Below are 18,355 nucleotides of genomic sequence, written 5' to 3'. Positions count from 1 at the left end.
ATGTACGCTGCAATGTACGTTAATACTGGCCGGTTTAAACATTGTAAGCAATCCATGTCGCAAACATTACTCCCAAAGGTATACCAATACCAGAAAAAGGTAGGAAATAGTTCCGTTTGTTATGGCATCCGGATTGTGGCACAAGTCATAAAAAGTTATTCTTTGCTCTCTCCCTGCACTTAATCAAGTGAGTCTGCTAGAGGCACATACGATTTAAGAATCACTACATAGCGATAACTGCGCTTAGCTAATACAATAGAGACCCAGACTTAAATCGGAACACTAGTTTTAGAGAAATTATGTCACAGCAATGCTATTGTGATAAAACATTGTGGAAAATAAAAGAATTGTCAAGCCGGGAACTATATGCTGTTACAGAAGACTCACTGCTGAGCAACATAATGGGCCAGGATGCCAGAAATTATACAAGAGACCTGTCGACTCCTTTAATAGGTCGAAAAAAATTAGCAGAACACATTTTGTATGTTTATTCAATGTATACACCCCAAAGGTGGAGCAGTAGTACACATCTTACAAATGTGTTGGATTAAATAAATCAACTTCAATTTACATCAATTAACCAATCACAAAGCAACAAAAAACATTATTTGGACTGATTTGTGTTAATCGGCTTGTGGAAGACCATCATTCTTCTGTACAGATCACGGGGGTGAGGTTTGTGCTTTAATAGTCAGGTCCTTCTTTCTTCAGTTTCTTGTAGTCTATGGTCTCAGAGTAAAACTGCAGTAAAGAAAAGAATACATTAGAATAAATCTCACGAAGGACGAGACAGGCATCCAGGGCCACGTAACATGCACACAATTGGAAAATTAGAACATTGACACTTGCAGTTGTTTATAAAAATGGCTCCCTCGAGCTTTGAGCTGACGAGCTCCTGGACGACGCACCTGCGTGCCTGTGCGGGCACTGAGGCCCTTGACGGTTGCTTGGCAGCCCTCTCTTCCACCCCCTAACTATTTTCTCTACTGAGGAGGGAAGTTATCCCGAAACCACAGCCATGTCTCGGGCGATATTTTAAAACCCGGGACATGTATCGGGTCTAGAGATCATCAGTTCAACAAGTACTTACTTGCACTCACTGGGGTGAACCACTCAAGAACTCCATTAGAGATCATCAGTTCAACAAGTACTTACTTGCACCCACTGGGGTGAACCACTCAAGAACTTCCATGTACCAGCTTCCCTTGGGGCGACCCGGAGGAGGGGCTAGCGGAGTGCGGTCCATTGCGGTTGTTTACCAGAAGAAAAGAAGCCCTCAAACATTCTAAACGAGGCAAGATTAGACATTGGTCTATAGCAGATACTCGAATAGCTGTTAAGCCCATGCATACACAACTTAAACAGTAAAAAGGGGCAAACTAAACGGGTAACAGAATGAACGCAGATGGGGACAGCCAGGCCCACCGAATCTACATATTGTGAAGCTTGGCTCACTACCTCATATCGTTGACAGTATTCCTGGTTTTAGCCTTATGCTTCTAAAGGACTGCCCTTTAGAACTCATCTACTATTCATCTCCAGACCTTTTTCTAAAGGGCTACTCAATTGAACAGCTTCATGAAACACAAATATTACTGACCGATAATGCTCTTGATATTAATTTTAGAATAAAAAATTAAGCCTGAAAATCATCTACAATAAGTAAGGTTTCAATTCCTTACGGAGCTGTTCGTGATTAAGATATGCAATGCCAAGACTAGAGAAAAACCCAGAAAATAGATCGTGTTTGTCGTCTGGCCTTTCCTAAAGCTGACTGTCTAGGTGAATTAAAGATATTTGGTAAAAAAATATATATATATTCAGCCATATAGAGTATGTTGGTTAATGTTCTTTGTTCAACTTTAATTCACACAATGCTTCCAAAATCAACATGGTATACAGCATAGAGCAATGGGTCCGCCCACTTCAGCCATAGGCTTTGCCCATATGCTGGGGAACCGCAGTACATGTTTTGATTGGGCAAAAAGTGCTTCTCCTCCGTGCAGCTGAAATTGGTTTATCCAACTGCCAGCAGTAGTATGCCTGTCTAGAGAAGGCTTACTAAAGCACATACTATCAGGCTTACAATGGGAAGAAGCTTGAACATTCAGCGACGCGCAGATGGCACTGTAAATCGGTAAAAGCGTCTTAGATAAGATAGTGTTTATTTTTCTGTGACAGCAGCGCAGGTCCCCTTCTCTTTCCATCATGAACGCCTTAATCGCGGCAGAAATTCCGCAGCGGAGAGGGCAGGGCCACGTCGGCCAACGGACATGCGCAGCACTACCGAGGTAATGCTCGCGACGGCTGTTAGCCGACGGGCGCACTTAAAGGGTTAACTTTAGTCTTCAGAGTGCAGTTTTGTATTAGAGTACGTTTTGGATGCCCACGGCTACTGTAACCTACATGCATTTTTAGGGCTACTTTGACAGCACAGCTGTCACTGGGAATTACATGATCAACAGAAAAGAGCTTTCAGAGTACTACTGTGAGGGGCTTAGGCTTCACCAACATGCTGAGGTCCGAAAAGAAGATTTGATTTAGCCGAAATTGTACGCTTACGCAAAGAGTGTTTGTAGGATACTTATTAGCTGGTTGCAAAACTTAAAGAATACAGAAGGACTGAGCTGGTTATGGCAGCAAGCCAATGATCAGTCCATAGGCTTTATCTGTTTTTTATGGAATGTTAGGAAAAACGGCAGTAGGATTGATTTAGTGCGAAAAGATTATGTTAAAGTCAATATGTACATAAAGGTGGGTTATTCTACATTAAAGTTTACAAATTAGTACGTTTCCTGGAACCTCACAGATTAAACTAGCAGGCAAGGGCTTTGGTGTTGGTTATCCCATGTGAAGAATCGTGGATATAGAATATTTGCTTGAGAATCCTTGTTTTAGGCACTCTTAGTTGAGAGTATTTTGCTTAGCCAACTGTAAATTTGTACACATCTCATTTTATGACGTTTTCCTGATGGTTACATTGTGGAAAAGCTTACGCTCAGTACAGTAGGCCTGAGTTGCTTGCCAATGAGAACACCTATAGATCAGATTGCTATGCAGGGCTAAGTTATGCCAGAGAGTTCGTCTTATGATGAAAAGGTATGACAAATGGAGTAGACCTAATCTGTTGCGAAAAGCATTTGTTAAAGTAAATAGGCCTTTAACAGTGGATTGTAATCACACTATGTTACAGGCTGTAAACAAGTATTTGGTACCTGTAATATCGCAGATTGCCACACTAGACGAGTTTGTCATTTTCACTGTAATGATTTATGTTAGGCCCTATCGAAAGGCGCTATATATAGTTTTTCGGACTGGAATTCTGGACAGATGTGATAACTGTTTGCATGATGTTTGCTAGGTTATGCTCACTTCGATATGGATGTGTTTTTATAGTGTCAAGCAATGGTAAAGGGAACAAGTTTATCTGTTCACTGAGAAACGTTATATCAGCTTTCTTAGGAGTGATCTGTTGATAATGAAGAGTTATGACAAAGCAAGCAGGCCTGACTTATTGTGAAGAGCATGTGTTTAAGACAGTAGGCTTTTAAAAGTGGATTGTCATTACATTATGCTAAAGCCTGTAGACCATTATTTAAGAGCTGTGGAAAAATCATGCAATTTGCTTTTGAGTAAGTATGCTAAATTTAAGGAAAATGATGACCAATTAAGTGCAATTACGTAAAATACAAATCTGTCATTTAGCACCATATTTTAGCATGAAATGAGCCTTTCATACCAAAAAAGCAAGAACAAGCAGCGGTGTGAACAGCTTAAAGTTCTGGTTGTTTGCATGGTTTTCACAATGTTGCCACGCTGTAATTTTGCCATGAACGGCAGTGCAATCATGCAAAGTGCCATTTTTTTGACAGCATAATGCAAGGTTATGAAGGCTGAATATAAACAAATTATGGGAATGGAAGATTTACAATACCAGAATACCACGGAACCACAGGAGCGCCCTGAAGGAGTACCACCAGCGCATAAGAAACACCATAAGAGACTAGGCCCAGACAAACGCGACCAACGCCAAGGAACTGTTAAACGTCATACAGCAATTCACTGAACCCCCCAGCGAAGCCACGGACGTCACACCTTCCCAGGAACTCTGCGACAAGCTCCATCATACTTCCATCTGAAGATCAAGGTCCTCTACGACAACTTCAGCAGACAGACGCCAGACACCACCCCCCCCACGTCACTGCCGCCAAGCCAACCATCATGACCTGGAATCCTGCCACTGTCGAACATATCACCACGACCAAGAAGAAAACCCACTCAGGAGCCCCAACGGACCCCTGCTCACCGCACATATTCCACAGGGCCGCCGCCGCACCCGAACTAGGATGGACCATCAACGCCTCCTTCAGGCCCGGCATCTTCCCAGACGACTGGAAGCGGGCAGAGGTTAAACCCCTCCTCAAGAAACCAACGGCCGACTCAACAGACCTGAAAACTACCGGCCCATCTCCCTCCTTCCCATCGAAGCCAGTCAGAGAGACTCGTAAACGCCCAGCTGAAAGCCTTCAGCAAAGAGAATTCCATCCTAGACACCTCCCAGTCTGGATTCCGCAGTAACCACAGCACCGAGACCGCCCTCCTCGCAGCCACTGACAACATCCGCATTCTACTCGACCAGGGACACTGCAGTCCTCATCCTTCTAGACCTCCCCATAGCCTTTGACACCGTTTCACATCGCACGCAGCCAGACTTCACAGCGCAGGGATACAAGAAGCCGCCCTCGACTGGATCCAATCCAGTCTCCGGCAGAACCCAGAGGATCAGACTCCCTCCCTTGCTCTCCGAACCCACCGATATCAACTGCGGAGAACCCAAAAGGATCATCGCTCAGCCCCACGCTCTTCAACATCTACATGGCCGCCCTCGCCAGACAGCATGGGCTCAGCATAGTATCCACAGACGACACTCCGCTCATCCTCTCACTCACGAAGAATCCTGAAGACACCAGACTCTGCTTCCATGAAGGAATGAAGAATGTCGCAGCCTGGATTAAAGAAGCTCAACTCAGAAAACAGAGGTCCTCATCCTCGGACCCCGCACCTACACCTGGGACAACACCTGGTGGCCCTCTGCCCTTGGGAATCCACCCACCCCTACAGACTGCGCATGAAACCTCGGCATCATCCTAGACTCCTCCCTCTCCGTGACGCCCCAGATAAACGCCGTCGCTTCCACCAGTTTCAACTGCATGCGCATCCTCCACAAGACCTTCAAATGTCCCCCCCCCACCCCCGACTGCTGAAGGACCGTCACCCACACGCTCATAACCAGCAGACGGGACTACGGAAACGCCCTATACGCCGGAATCAACAGAACTCTTCTACACAAACTCCAAACCATCCAGAACGCCGAAGCCAGACTCTTACTCGGGACACCCCGTCACGAACACATGACCCAACACCTACACGGCCTCCACGTTGAGAAGAGGGTCACCTTCAAACTCCTCACCCATGCCTTCAATTCCCTCAACAAAATCGGCCCCAAATACCTCACCGAAAGAATCTTTCCATGTACCCAAGAGCCTCCGCTCCTTCGACCTCGCCCTGGCAGAGGTCCCCTGCATCTGCAGAAACAGCAGGCAGGAGAGCTTTCTCCTACACCGCAGCCAAGACCCGGAAAGAGCTCCTTGTGAACATCAGACGCTCCCCGACCCTGCACACGTTCAGGAAGGACCTTAAGACGTAGCTCTTTGACTGATCCGGTGCTGTCCCCCCCCCTCCCCCAGTGCCTTGGGACCCTCACGGGCGAGTAGTACGCTTTACAGACCCCTGATTGATTGAATGGTGCCCAGAGTGTGAAACTGATGCCTGCAGGTTCTCTTTGCACATTACTTTTTATTTATTCCTGCAAGCTTTCAACCTCTAAAAGTAAAAATTGCTTGTGGTGGTATTGAGCAGTTCTTATCAAGTCTTGTGCAGCTGAAAGTCTATGCTTTAAGTGCCAAGTTGGTTAGAGTTTAAAATTATCGAGTTTAGAAATCCATTACGACGTCCTTCAGATAAGTAGTGTCTGTACAGAGGGCACAAATACAGTTGGCCAATCACCCTTCGCTTGAAGTCTCATCTATATTAACTTTTGTGAGAAGGGTAAACCTTTTGCATATTGACATAACTAAAGAATCTAACTTAGTAGACCCATACCAGCACAGACAAAACAGCAAAAAAATTCCAGACTAACAGTCAAAAACCCCTTGGACAGACTGCCACCAACAAATACCAAGGAACTACTGCAGTGTAAAAATACAGAGGATTCAGAAGCAAGCAATTCAGCAGGTAGAGCAGAAGCCAAAGCTCAGGGTTAAAAACACCTTTAAAAGTGAAGTAATCAATTGGAAGATGAACAAACTCATTAAAACTAACCCATACATTTCCCAACTATTTTAAGTTGATGGATTTATTCAGTTTGCTTAATCGAACTTCGGTTTACTATTTCCTTACTCTTAATACAACCCTTAAACTAAGGGGAAGTTTAGCTAAGGCAAACTGCTAAAGGTGGCACCCCATGGCCATTCAACCAGAGAACGGAGAATAAATGAGTTATTCATAGGGCCAGGACATTAAGATACAAAAGACACCTGTGCTTCATGCTACAGAATGGTACCTATGATGAAAATCAAAGCCCACTGACTAGCTTCGTAGGCCATTACTGCCATGTTTGGCTTGCCAGATGGCCAGTTTTACTAAGCAACCTTTCCCTTTTTTTCCTAGAGCATTTGAGTAGCTGGTCATATAGACAAACGGGTACATGTCTAAAATTAAAGACCTGCATTAGTGTGCATGCCCATGTTGAGAACTAATCACCGACTCAACCACAACATTGCACACCACATTTCTGCAGCAATCCAGTCAGTCTTTAGGTGCAGAATTTAATTAGCAGCACTTCTGTTGCTTCCTCTTCAGTATATGCCCCTAGGTTAAGGGACTCAGGCTGCAAAACCCCCCCAAAAAAATCTGGGCTACCTCTACCACACTTATTTCGAAGGTGAGGAGCAAACTTGAATTAGGCATCTAGATCCCTCCCTCTTACTATGTTTTGACACCTAGCCTCCTCAAACTATAAACTCGCTGCCAACATGATCAAAAATTAGGGGATTTATAATTCTGGCATCCTATTAAATCTAAGCATTGCACTGCACTCCTGAATCAGGACAGACTTAATCAAGTCAGACCACAACCAGAGCAAATCAACCACTCAGTACTACCAGGGTTTCAATCTACAACCATCATGTCTCTTTACCAACAGTGACATAGGACCTTATATAGTGTACAAACACGACACCCAGTTTCTTTGCCAGTAAAACTGCCTGGGTTACTTTATAAGACTGCACTGTATTACAGGCTAGTTAAAAGAAAAACCCGCAAACCTACCTTGTACTGGTAGTTGGGGCTGTTTTTGCTCCAAGGTTCTGGGTTATTCTTCCTGTCCCATCTGAAAATACAATCATGTAAAATATTAGCAGAAAATACAAACCTTATTTTCTATCACTTATTTGACATATCTTCACTACCACCTAAGGCCAGTTCATTTCTTCAGTTACATCAAACCACACAATGAGAAAACAAAGAAAAAATATGCAAAAGGAAGGCACAAATTCATAGCATTTAATATGAAAACAGATCACACTTGAATCACTGTTGCAGTAGTCGGCTCCGAAAATACTAAAGACGAAGAAAGTTGTCACAGCTTGGTGTAGACCAGTACTGACATACTCACCAAGTTCTTGGAATATATCCAAGATTTATACGTGCACCAATTCATCTCTAAAATAAACACGTCAGACCTATTGCCTTTCCCACCGCATGGTTCTCATCCCCACTTCTGCCTGCCATTTACTCTCTCCTGTACTGGTTCTCTTTGTCTCACCTCTTTTTTATATTTCAGTCGTTATATTGTCTGATCATTGCATTCAGTATCTCTACCTCTGCATCTAACTCCTTTTCCTTTCGCTCTTTCACCACCTCTTTTTATATCCTAATGTGTTTGTTAGAAATGGGGGTCTCTAGTTGGCCAGGGCTGGCGCCACTGTCCAAATAGGGACACTTCTTCCTAAGTCAGGGCAAGTGGGCTACCCCCTTTGACAACCCCTGCTCAACCCTGTGGTAACGTAGCACGAGCAGTTAGGCCTATCTCAGAGGCGGTGTGTAAAGAGTTTATGACCACGTACAATAAGGCAGCAATGACACCACAAAAGGGACACGACTCAGGTAGGTATATAAAAATATCTTTATCCAACAGTTTAACTCAAGACTTCTTAAAGCGTTTCAACAACTACAATTCATGTCCCCCCATAGGGACTCAAAAAGACAATAACATTCACCCAAAGCGTGACAGACTACGTCCCGGGCCTACGCGACCCAGTGCACACCAGATACCGGTCATTAAAAAGGGGACAGCGCGCAGCTTCTCAAAGAAGCAGAGTCGGTGACAGGCAAACTCCCAGCGACCACAAGTCTTGGAGGTTGAGGTCCGCAGCGTACACCCACAATGATCCGGGCACTCTGGGACAGGCAGGCGCGCAGCGGCCCAGGCTGGTGGTGGCGATGACTCGTCGTGCAACTCCGTGGTGGGCTCCCAGCGGCAGCAGCTCTTAGCTGCAGTGGCCTACAGGACAATCGCGACAATGCTCAACAAGGGGTGACATAGTGCTGGCGCACAGCAGCAGCTCTCCCTCGGCTGTGGGGCCCACAGGACAAATCCCAAGGATGCAAAGTTGGCCAAAGGTGCAGGCGCTCAGCGGCCACAGCTCTTTTAGCTGCAGCAGCCCACAGGACCAATCACGATGATGCAAAGTAGCAAAAGGGTGTGGGTACTCAGCGGTGACAGCTCTCTCCTTGGATGCCGCGGCCCACGGGACAGCTCACGATAAGTAGCAACGGGTGCGGGCACTCAGCGGCTACAGCTCTCTTCTTGGCTGCAGCGGCCCAAGGGACAAGTTGCGATGAAGCCAAGTAGCAAACGGTGCGGGCACTCAGCGGCTACAGCTCTCTTCTTGGCTGCAGCGGCCCAAGGGACAAGTTGCGATGAAGCCAAGTAGCAAACGGTGCGGGCACTCAGCGGCTACAGCGCTCTTCATGGCTGCAGGAGCCCACGGGACAGAGGATGGTCTCGGCCCGGCTGGCACCACGGTGGACTTTAAGGTCTAGGAGGATGATAGTGCTCGCTTCGATTAGGAGGGGTTTGACGAAGTTCATGATGTCCACGTAGGGAGAAATTAGCTGTGACGGGCATCTTGAATGCGAGGTGCCCCATGTAGCTGGTGGGGGTGTCCATATAAGTGGAGCCGCTGATGGAATCCTTCAATATGATGGTGACTCCACCTGCAGGCTTGTACTGATGGCCTAACGGTCTTTTAGCCAGCGGAGACGCCGGTAGCGATGCCCAGTAGAAAGGTTGGGATTAGCCATGTTACTGTGAGAAAGAGCAGATCCAAAGCGAGGTTGTGCAGTGGGTCCCATATCTCTGTGGAATGTTTGGTGGGTGAGCAAGAGTTGAGGAGCAGGCCTGCGGGTGTGTTTTGTTTGGGTGGACTTTGGTTGAGTGTAGGAGAGAACATGAGAACTTGGAGGTGCAAGTTAACGCTGTGCGGTATGGCAGCAGTGCAGCCAGCAGCAGCTGAGCATGGAGGAGCACAGCAGTGTTTCGGTGTGTGGGCGAGAACCAAGGTTCCTGGCGCTGAGCCCAGACGATCTTGCCTCTCACAGGCTGGCACCCTGTATACAGGGCAAGTCATAAATGGGACAAGGCATAAAATAAGTGGCCTCTCCTACCGACTGCTTGAGCTTTATAGTACAGAACAACTTTATACTGCTATGTTTTATTTATTCCACAGGACTTGAACTGGGAGCAGGGTTTCACAACTGCGTGCCCAACTCCTGATCGTGTGCAGCGGGCTGCTCATTCCACATAGATTAGGTCCCGGTATCTCTGAAGAGTATCACTGTGAGATTCTATTCAGAAACAATTAACCCCTGCTACTGCAGCACCAGGCTTCCCTCAATGCCTTACATGTTAGAAGAAGGCCACCAATGCCCCTATGGTACAACCACCACATAGCTTAAGGGCTTCCATTTGTGGAAAGGAACCAAAAGTGCCCTGGTCCCTTAAAATAAGTCCAGTGAAGCCAACCCACACAAATGAAACTCTTGAAATCGGGTCCTTCTAAACAAAAGCATGATAACTTAGTCTTTCAAAGTGCTACCACCTGTATTAAGTTTTTTTTTAATTAATTTAAATAAAAACACCCCCTCCCCTTGAAATATTGCCAGTTTCGTCTGGAGAATTCCCTTGTGATAACACATAAAGACCACACCAAATGAGATCTGTGACAATTTAAGAGAAAAGATTGTTGCAGTACATCTCTGAAAAAGGTTATAAAGCTATCAGCAATATGAAGTCCATCATTCCACAATGAGAAAGATTTAAGAATGAAAAATATTCAAGCAGTTAACAATGTGCCCGGGAGTGGGTGCACCAGCAAATTCACTTTCAGATCAACATTCTGATGCCCTCTGCAATTACAAAAACCCCCCCACAAAGATTCATCCATGTAGCCACATGTTTCCATCAATATTGTAAACAGAGTTCAGGTTTCTATTAACAAGAACAGAACAAGTATGGCATTTCTGGAAAGTTAACCAACCAAAAAACCCTTCTCTCCAAATACAGTGCTGAATTTGTCAAACAGCACGACTTCCGGAACAATGACCTCTAGGACAGATGAGACCAAAGTAAAGTTGTTTGGCTACAATGCACAATTACATGCTTTGCAAAAACGAAACATTGATTATCACCACAAAAACCTTATCAACTGTAAAGCATGATGGTGGATAGGGGATTACTTGAGCCTACTTGAAGCTGCAGGACCAGGATGTAGCACATTCAAGTTCACCATGAAATCCCCTCTACATCCATAGATTTTAGATGGAAACATGACACCATCTGTTTAACAGTTGTAGCAAAGCCAAAAGCGGATCAGTTAAAGGAGAATAACCCAAACCACACTAGTATAGATATCTAGAAATGGCAAAGGGGGAAAACCCTCAGAAAATAAGTCAAAGTACAGACCTCCGTCCCACAGACATGCTGTGGCAGGACCTACCAGTGCTGAACATAAACAAATGCTCTCAAACATACATTACGGAGTTTTATAGAGAGGAGTAGCACAGAACTTCTACAAGGCCATCTGGGGGACTGATTAACTGTAAACAAAATGTTAATGTCAAGATACTGCTGCTAATGTGGGTTCCACATGGTATTTAATTACAGGGTAAACTTTTTCCAGGGGATTAATAACTGTTGGCTACTTTCTTGTTTCATAAATGGTCACAAATTGAAATCCATCCTGGCTATTCGTCACGTTATTTTTTTTAGTTCGAGCCTGAGCCGGTGCACAAGCGCTGCTCTGGCGATCTGTTGTAGGTAGAGTACAGAGGAGAAGCCCCCTCATTTTTCATTGGCTTGTGTCTTTGTCCTTCGTAAATGCTGGCGTTTGATTCCTTAATAGGCTTGTTAGTCCCTCCTTAGTACGGCCATGTGGTCATTTGTATCCTTCCATGGCTACTGGCCCCTTTACTTGGTTGTTACATGGTACGTGCTCTTTCTTTTTTGCCCCGTTTCGACCACTGGTTCAGCATGGCGCCGGCTTTCAAATGAACGACAAAATGGGCGCATACGAACAATGGCGGCCAGGGCTTTTCCCCCCCCTTCACAGCAGGTGCCCGCTTTTACAAAGCACCGTGGCACGCCGCTCCTAGTTAGCAACAATGGCGAGCGTATATTTTTTGTTTTTTAAATATACTAAATAATGGCGGCCGAGCATCTCGTTATCTCTGCCACTACTAAGTAAACGTGGCTTCATTATCAAAATCCAAACGGTTGGATATCACGTTCAAACGAAGGCTCTGCGGTAAGGGTGGGTGGCAGAGTCAATGCACAGGCAGGGAGCTTTGGGGCAGGACATATCGTACCTGATCCCGCACGTCAGCTGGATCAAGCACTTTGTTTCTGCAGCTAGAGCGGAGGACCCTGCTTCCGGTCTCACGCGCAGATTATAGTACAAGGAGCAGAGGGCAGTTAGTGCTCTGCTCCCATTGGATTGGCGCTTCCTCTGGCGTTACTGGAAGTTGGCAGGGGCATATCGGAGGGGGCAGGGGATACGGATTGGCTATTAAAGTGAAACTGCGGCATGGGGCTCTTTACAAAATAAAGCATTTGCTTGTCTTGACAAACTAATGCATTTGTTTTGTAAAAGCGCTCCATAGCGGGCTTTCCCTTTAATGACGGTCTAGTCCCTTTCTTTAGACACGGATCGTTCAAGGAAAATGGACTGGCCTCCATTAACCAGAAAGCGCAGCTTGAGGCGCTTTAAATAAAAAATAAATAAAAAATGTGCAATGCAATAGCTCAAACTCACGTAAATGTGAATCCTGTGCATTGCAAATGCTTCTGTTTAATTACACAGTACTGACAAGTTTATTTCCATAGTGCGGTAAATCACACTACTGCCCTTTATGAGTGCTGTAAAGGTGGGCTGGGCTTCTCCGTCCTTGGCTCGAGACACCAAGATTCTTTCCTGGTACGTGTCAGAAAACTTACCACTTCCTGCTCGGCCAACTTCATTCTTTGTCATCAACACATTTACTAATTTCATTCTTCCACCAGTCCCTGCAGATCTTATCCCTCTTCTGGGGTCATGCAAGTCTCCTGTGGAAAGTGACATTATGCCTTTAACACCCCATTAGGTTTAACCTAGTGCCTCAGGCCATTAACATTGAGAGGTTATTTACAGTGGTTCCGCGTAGCCAGCAGGACACTTGTGTATGTTTTGTGTTGTCATGTTGTGGCTAAATGGGGATGAGTAACACTAGAAGTGAGGCACTTGTGTTCTTTGTGGTAGTTTAGCCCCGGATATTAAAAAAAAAAATGAATGGCTCTGAGAGGACCACTTAGCTCGGGTGTATGAAACTGTTCGGGGATGTGGGGTCTTGTGGGCAGGAGCCTCTGCCTATTACTGAAAGTGGAACAGAGAAGCCTTCAGTGAGTAAGAGGTGGGGAATGAGATTAAGGAACAGAATAATCATCTGAAAGGTGAGTGTCTAGAGAATAGTGCCAAATGCTCTAACCTGAAAACTCTTTAAACTTGAAGTACGGGTTGATGATGCACCCAGAGCATCAAGGTCCCCAGGCAGTAAGAAAAATGTTGCACATACATAATTGGCAAGTAACATAAAAACTAACAAAACACGGTTACTAAGTCCCCAGGGATTAAAATGTCCTACATTCCGAGACAATGTATAGAGAAAGGGGAGAGAAACCCCAATGAAAGAGGCACAGAAAGCATGTCTAACAAGAATGAAATGCAGAATATAGCATACTGTGTTGTGTTTAACCACATAGAAAATTGAAGGCCGCCAGAGTCCTGGCGTGTTCCTAAATAGCAACATACCTCGCGACCTTTCCAACACTATATACCGGTATTCTCTACGGGAATATATTAGGCAAGCATTTGCAATATGTCTCGCATTTACTAGAGTTAAAGCTATTGGCATTGTAAAGGACAATGCTTTTTATTTAGGTTATAAAAACCAAAACATAAATAAAAGACAGTCATTTACAATGCCAATAGTTCAAACTTGCATAATGTGAGACCTATTGCATTGTAAATGCTTGTTCTATTGATAGGACTTGGTGACCACTAGACGAATGGTATGCAAGTATTTTTATGTAAAACCATAGACTTGTGCGAGTTTAGTTTCTATTCCACGTCATTGTAGTTATTTTTCAGCCAAAAAATAAGCATACAAGGACATCATTCAGTAATGTATGTGTGCGATTATGACTTGCTACGGTTTTATTTAGGCTACAATTATAATTATAATCAGGGAGGAGGAGCTCATCATCCCAAGAGCATGGACTGGGATCAAAGGTTCATGTCAACTCTTGTTAAGTTATATATTATGTCATTGGTTTTCAAAGTTAGGGTGGTCTAGTTTACCAGGATCAACATCAACATGTGAAAAAGCTAAATTACAAGATTGTGCCTAGCGGTAGATGATGAAAAAAAAAAAAAACTTACGAGACATCAGGGCTTCTCATCGTCACACGAAGTGCATACATAACCGAACCAACAGCGCCGAGTCCAACAAAGGCAAACAGAGGGATCAACTAGAAAAAAGGAGGAAAGGTCAGCATCAGGCAACGTATCAAACACCAACCCCTTTTAGCAAACACTGTTGCATCCATTACATGCTAAGTCCTAACAAGTCAAAATCTGATCCTTAAAAAAGCATCCTGCTTGTCCACTAATGGATATCCATTATACTCCTGAATGTAAACAATCTAAGGAAAACGTATAACTGGATTAGTGATTAACACACTGCTGCCAGTCCTATATTCAGAGGTATCAGGGCGAAAAGTAGGTATTGTGTTATTACTGGCATGAGTTCTAGGAATTTGAAATGTAGAGTGTGAGAGACAGTTTAGGAGACAGAGGAAAAAACAGTGTTCCCTCTTAGCTGCAGACTTTGACCTGAAGAATAAAACTGAAGATAAGAAGTCATGAGTGGAGTTTTAATTTGGAAATTCCAAGTAACAGTACGGTTGACGAGCTGCTCATGCCTGAACCTACAGTAATTAATCCTCATCTCATGTAAATCTAGAGATAGTTGAGGCTACACAGCGGCAGTTGGGGTAGGACAATTTAACTCTACCGACCAGGAATCTAGTGCTACACTCTGGAAAGCATTCAACAACTATCGATACCAGTGAGAGATTTCAGGTACTGTGATCTTTTTGGACCTTTTGACAATTAACTGATTATGGAGTGAGTTAGCAAGCGCAATAAAACATGCAAGCCTCCATTAGAACACAGGCTGATGGCGCGAGCGCTCTCATGATCAAGCAGCACTACAGAAGCTCCTCAGTGCACAACCACCTGGATCAGTTACTCTGGGTGTGGTACTGCTAGTAGTAGAGGAGCTCTCATATTCAGAACGAGAGCGCTCTCAGAATCAAGCAGCGAGCACTCTCCAATCTATGCGCACCCGCCGTATTAATCATGTGGTGAGCATGCAATCTGTCAAATATTGGTTATTCTGGTTGGATATGCAGTAGTTAAAATCAAGGTTCCCGATTGGCCCCTCACTGGATACATTGCCTACATTCTTCTGAATTTTATAATTTAAATAGTTGGGATAATGTGCCATCATTTGTAAATGACTGCATGCGTATCTTTACAATGTGTATTCCAGGTTCAGCTCGTTTTCAGGTAGATTTTATGTTAACTTTGGAAAATCCCAAGAATCAGCAGTACAACTGTAAGCATTATTTTACTAGCGAAATCTTTATTAACCATGGCTGCGCTAAACTTAAGTCTTCCTTAACCTTTTATGGTATTGTAGGGTGAACCTCATTATGTGGGAAGAATGGGAGTATCAATTACATTTCCACTTGACAGAAAAGCCTGGTATCACTTAGAAAACGCATTCTTCCGATTGAATGGCCCCTCTAATGGTAGCGTGCAAAGCACATGGGCGTTTCAGATTATGTGTGGATTTAAGAGAATTTAACATTTTTGTAGATCAATTTCCATTACCCTGTATTATTGAGTTATCTGTTACCAAGGGTATGAAGTGGTTTTCCACTACTGATCTGAAAGCTGCATACCAACGGCTAGTATTGCATACGGAAAGCAGACATTGTACAGCATTTAGAATGCCTACTGGTTATCACTTTAGGAGAGCGCAGTTTGGTCTTGCATCGGGGCAGCAATGCTTAATGTATAGGTTGTTCAAAGACAGGGTGAGTGTAACCTCCTCCCAGGACATCCTAGTCATGAGTCAGAATAGGGTTGAACATGATGAAGAATCTAAGTTAGACTAGAGTGTACTTTGCGAGTATGGATTGACAACTGAGGCAACTAAATGCAAGTTTGCAAGAGTAGGTGACATATCTAGGACATAAAATCAGTTCCAATGGAATAAACCGGAAGAATTAGTTGGATGAGGCAACACAGTGTGCTCGGTCTCCCCAAAACAAAAATGAGGTACGAGTTTTTTGGGGGTTAGCAGATTATTCTAAATTTGTACATAAGTTTCCCGTAAAATTGTAATCACTCAGGCAGTTAAAAATAAATAAATACGAATTTGTATGGTCAGAGTAGTGTCAGGAAGAATTTGATTAGATTAAAAAAATATATATATTTGTGAAGCCCCTGTGTTGCAGGGATTTCACCCCAAGTGTAAAAGTCTGTTCGCTATGGATGCAAGTGAAAAGGGTTTGGGGGCTGTTTTATCCCAGACAGATGGCTACAGTAAAGAACATGTAAATGCCTTTGCTTCTCACGCTTTACCACCAGTGGAAGAGAAGTACTCGGTCATTGGGAGAGAAAAGCTGGGATGTGTGTGGGGACTTAAGCATTTCAGACAGTTTGTGCGGGAAATAAAGCAATCCTGCGATGCGACCACGTGCTCTTCTGAATGTTTCACCACAAATCTCAAGATGGTCTATGCAACTGCTAGATTATGTGTACAGTGTCCGGTATGTTCCAGGTATTCGCAACAAAATTGCAGATTTTGTTAGTAGGCTGCCTTTACACAATCGTGGAAATGCCAAGACTGAATGGGATAACTGTCTGGGTGCATCTCTGGTGTAAGGAGTTGCAAAGAATTTCCTTTGAAGTGAGGAAGACAGAGTTGGCACAGGATGCCTTAATGACTAAAGAGAGTATGTAGTGGGATGTTGGCCAGAAAAGAGGAATCTGGAGAAAGATTATCACGTTTTGGGAAGTGGAAAGTGAATTTGTCTTGAGAAGTTGGCGGTTAGTTCCACCAAGCAAATTAAGAGGCAAGATTGTGACCTTGTGTCATGAAGGACCTCTTGGTATTGTAAATTTATGAGAAGAACAAAGCAGTTATATTGGTGGCCAACATGGGATAAGATTGAGGTAGCATGGAATGGTGAGAAATGCATTTATTAGGATAAAAGATTGATAATGTTCCAAGCCTTTTTTACATCCCATTGAAACTCCACAAATGCTTTAGGAAAGCACTGGAGTTGACATCTTTGGTCCTATAAAGAATAATGATCAATGTAACAGTTTGCTGGTGTTGGGAGAATCAAAAGATGTTAATTTAAAGTCATAACTTAGTTTTAAAAACGTTTCACTTTACTTAATGATCGAATGTTTTCATTTACTGTGAGTAAGAGTTTATAGTCAAACAGGTAAACCGAAATTATGTATTTACATTCTTGCTAATATATCAGACTATGGAGCGTTCGGTAGTTGTGGGGTGAATTGTCAAGGACAAATCCAGTGGCCTAAACTAGACTTTCAGCAAGAAGGTTACATAATTATCTTGAATGTCAGCATAGTTCCAAACAAAAACACGGACCTTCCTTTCCAGCACTGCGACCACATTTAGGAAATACCCAACCAATAAATGCCAGCTGCCAAATATTGCTGGAAAATTCACCCATTACCATGTTTTTATTAAGCATACAAAAGTAATAGCGGATTTCCCACTGTGCCACAAACATGGGTTTGGGGCAGCGAGTTAGGTGGATTAATAAGCACATGGGTGCACTGAGAGAGGCAGGTCATTTTTTGTGTGGCATCGGTCAGCCGAAATGGTACGAGCCGATACCAGAGATAGCACTAAAGCATATTCTAACTTTCCACGGTGTGTTGACCCATAATTTTTGTAAAGCACCAAATGCGGATGTTTGCGCTTGAAGGTTACATGTGTCAGTGAATAAGGCCTGCAGCAGTGTCAGGACTTCCTCGTGTAATAGAGCGTACAGGGCGACACTCCTAATATGATCCCAAGGAAACGGCCGATTGTGCAGCACGCTAGTGACATTATGTTAAAGTGTACTACAACGAACATCAGAGAGCTCGCGGATGTATGTCTGGAGATTACATTACAAATAAATACACGAGCGAATGCCTTTACGGAAATCTACCCTTCACGAGTAACTTTTTTTGTATTTCTCTAAGGTCAGCGCTGTTAATACAAATTAACGATTATTGTACTCTCAAACCGCCCTCTCCCATTCGGTGTAAAGCCGTGATTGTCGCTTCTGAGGTGGTCTTCCTTTCTCTCCTGTTGCTACAGCGCTCGCTTCTCCCTCCGCCCCTGTGCCCGCCCAGACGCTCACTCACGCTCGGATGTTTCTTAGCATGGTTCAGCATAGTACGAAACATGGTGGCGGTTGTCGGGTCTACCCGCGTCCTTCCCCGTAGAAAGTAAGACTTGCCGAGGCCTCAGCGCCCTACCAATGTCACCCACGCCGGAAGAGCACGTACCTCACGCATCACGACTCGGACATACGTCA

The 18,355-nt window shown here is 44.2% G+C and overlaps 1 protein-coding gene across 1 annotated transcript; it reads right to left on the bottom strand.

The window, feature by feature from the left end:
• Positions 1-473: 473 nt before the first annotated feature.
• COXFA4 (cytochrome c oxidase associated subunit FA4) lies at positions 474-18,341 on the bottom strand. Its single transcript, XM_085616096.1, has 4 exons — positions 18,183-18,341; positions 14,097-14,185; positions 7,390-7,450; positions 474-741 (listed from the first exon to the last, which is right to left on the bottom strand). The coding sequence occupies exons 1-4, from the start codon at positions 18,222-18,224 to the stop codon at positions 685-687; spliced, it is 249 nt and encodes an 82-aa protein (XP_085472222.1). The 5' UTR covers positions 18,225-18,341; the 3' UTR covers positions 474-684.
• Positions 18,342-18,355: the final 14 nt, after the last annotated feature.

The sequence above is a fragment of the Triturus cristatus genome, chromosome 7 (assembly GCF_964204655.1).
Source record: "Triturus cristatus chromosome 7, aTriCri1.1, whole genome shotgun sequence".
Classification (NCBI taxonomy): domain Eukaryota; kingdom Metazoa; phylum Chordata; class Amphibia; order Caudata; family Salamandridae; genus Triturus; species Triturus cristatus.
Note: the sequence above shows the minus strand (reverse complement) of the source record. Positions and strands in the feature narration are given on the sequence as shown.

Excerpts from the sequence above, each read along its gene's own strand:
- COXFA4 (XM_085616096.1), bottom strand. The coding sequence starts at position 18,224 with ATGTTTCGTACTATGCTGAACCATGCTAAGAAACATCCGAGC. Across the intron at positions 7,451-14,096 it reads ATGAGAAGCCCTGATGTCTC|ATGGGACAGGAAGAATAACC; the intron begins GTAAGTTTTTTT and ends TTGTATTTTCAG. Across the intron at positions 742-7,389 it reads GCCCCAACTACCAGTACAAG|TTTTACTCTGAGACCATAGA; the intron begins GTAGGTTTGCGG and ends TCTTTACTGCAG.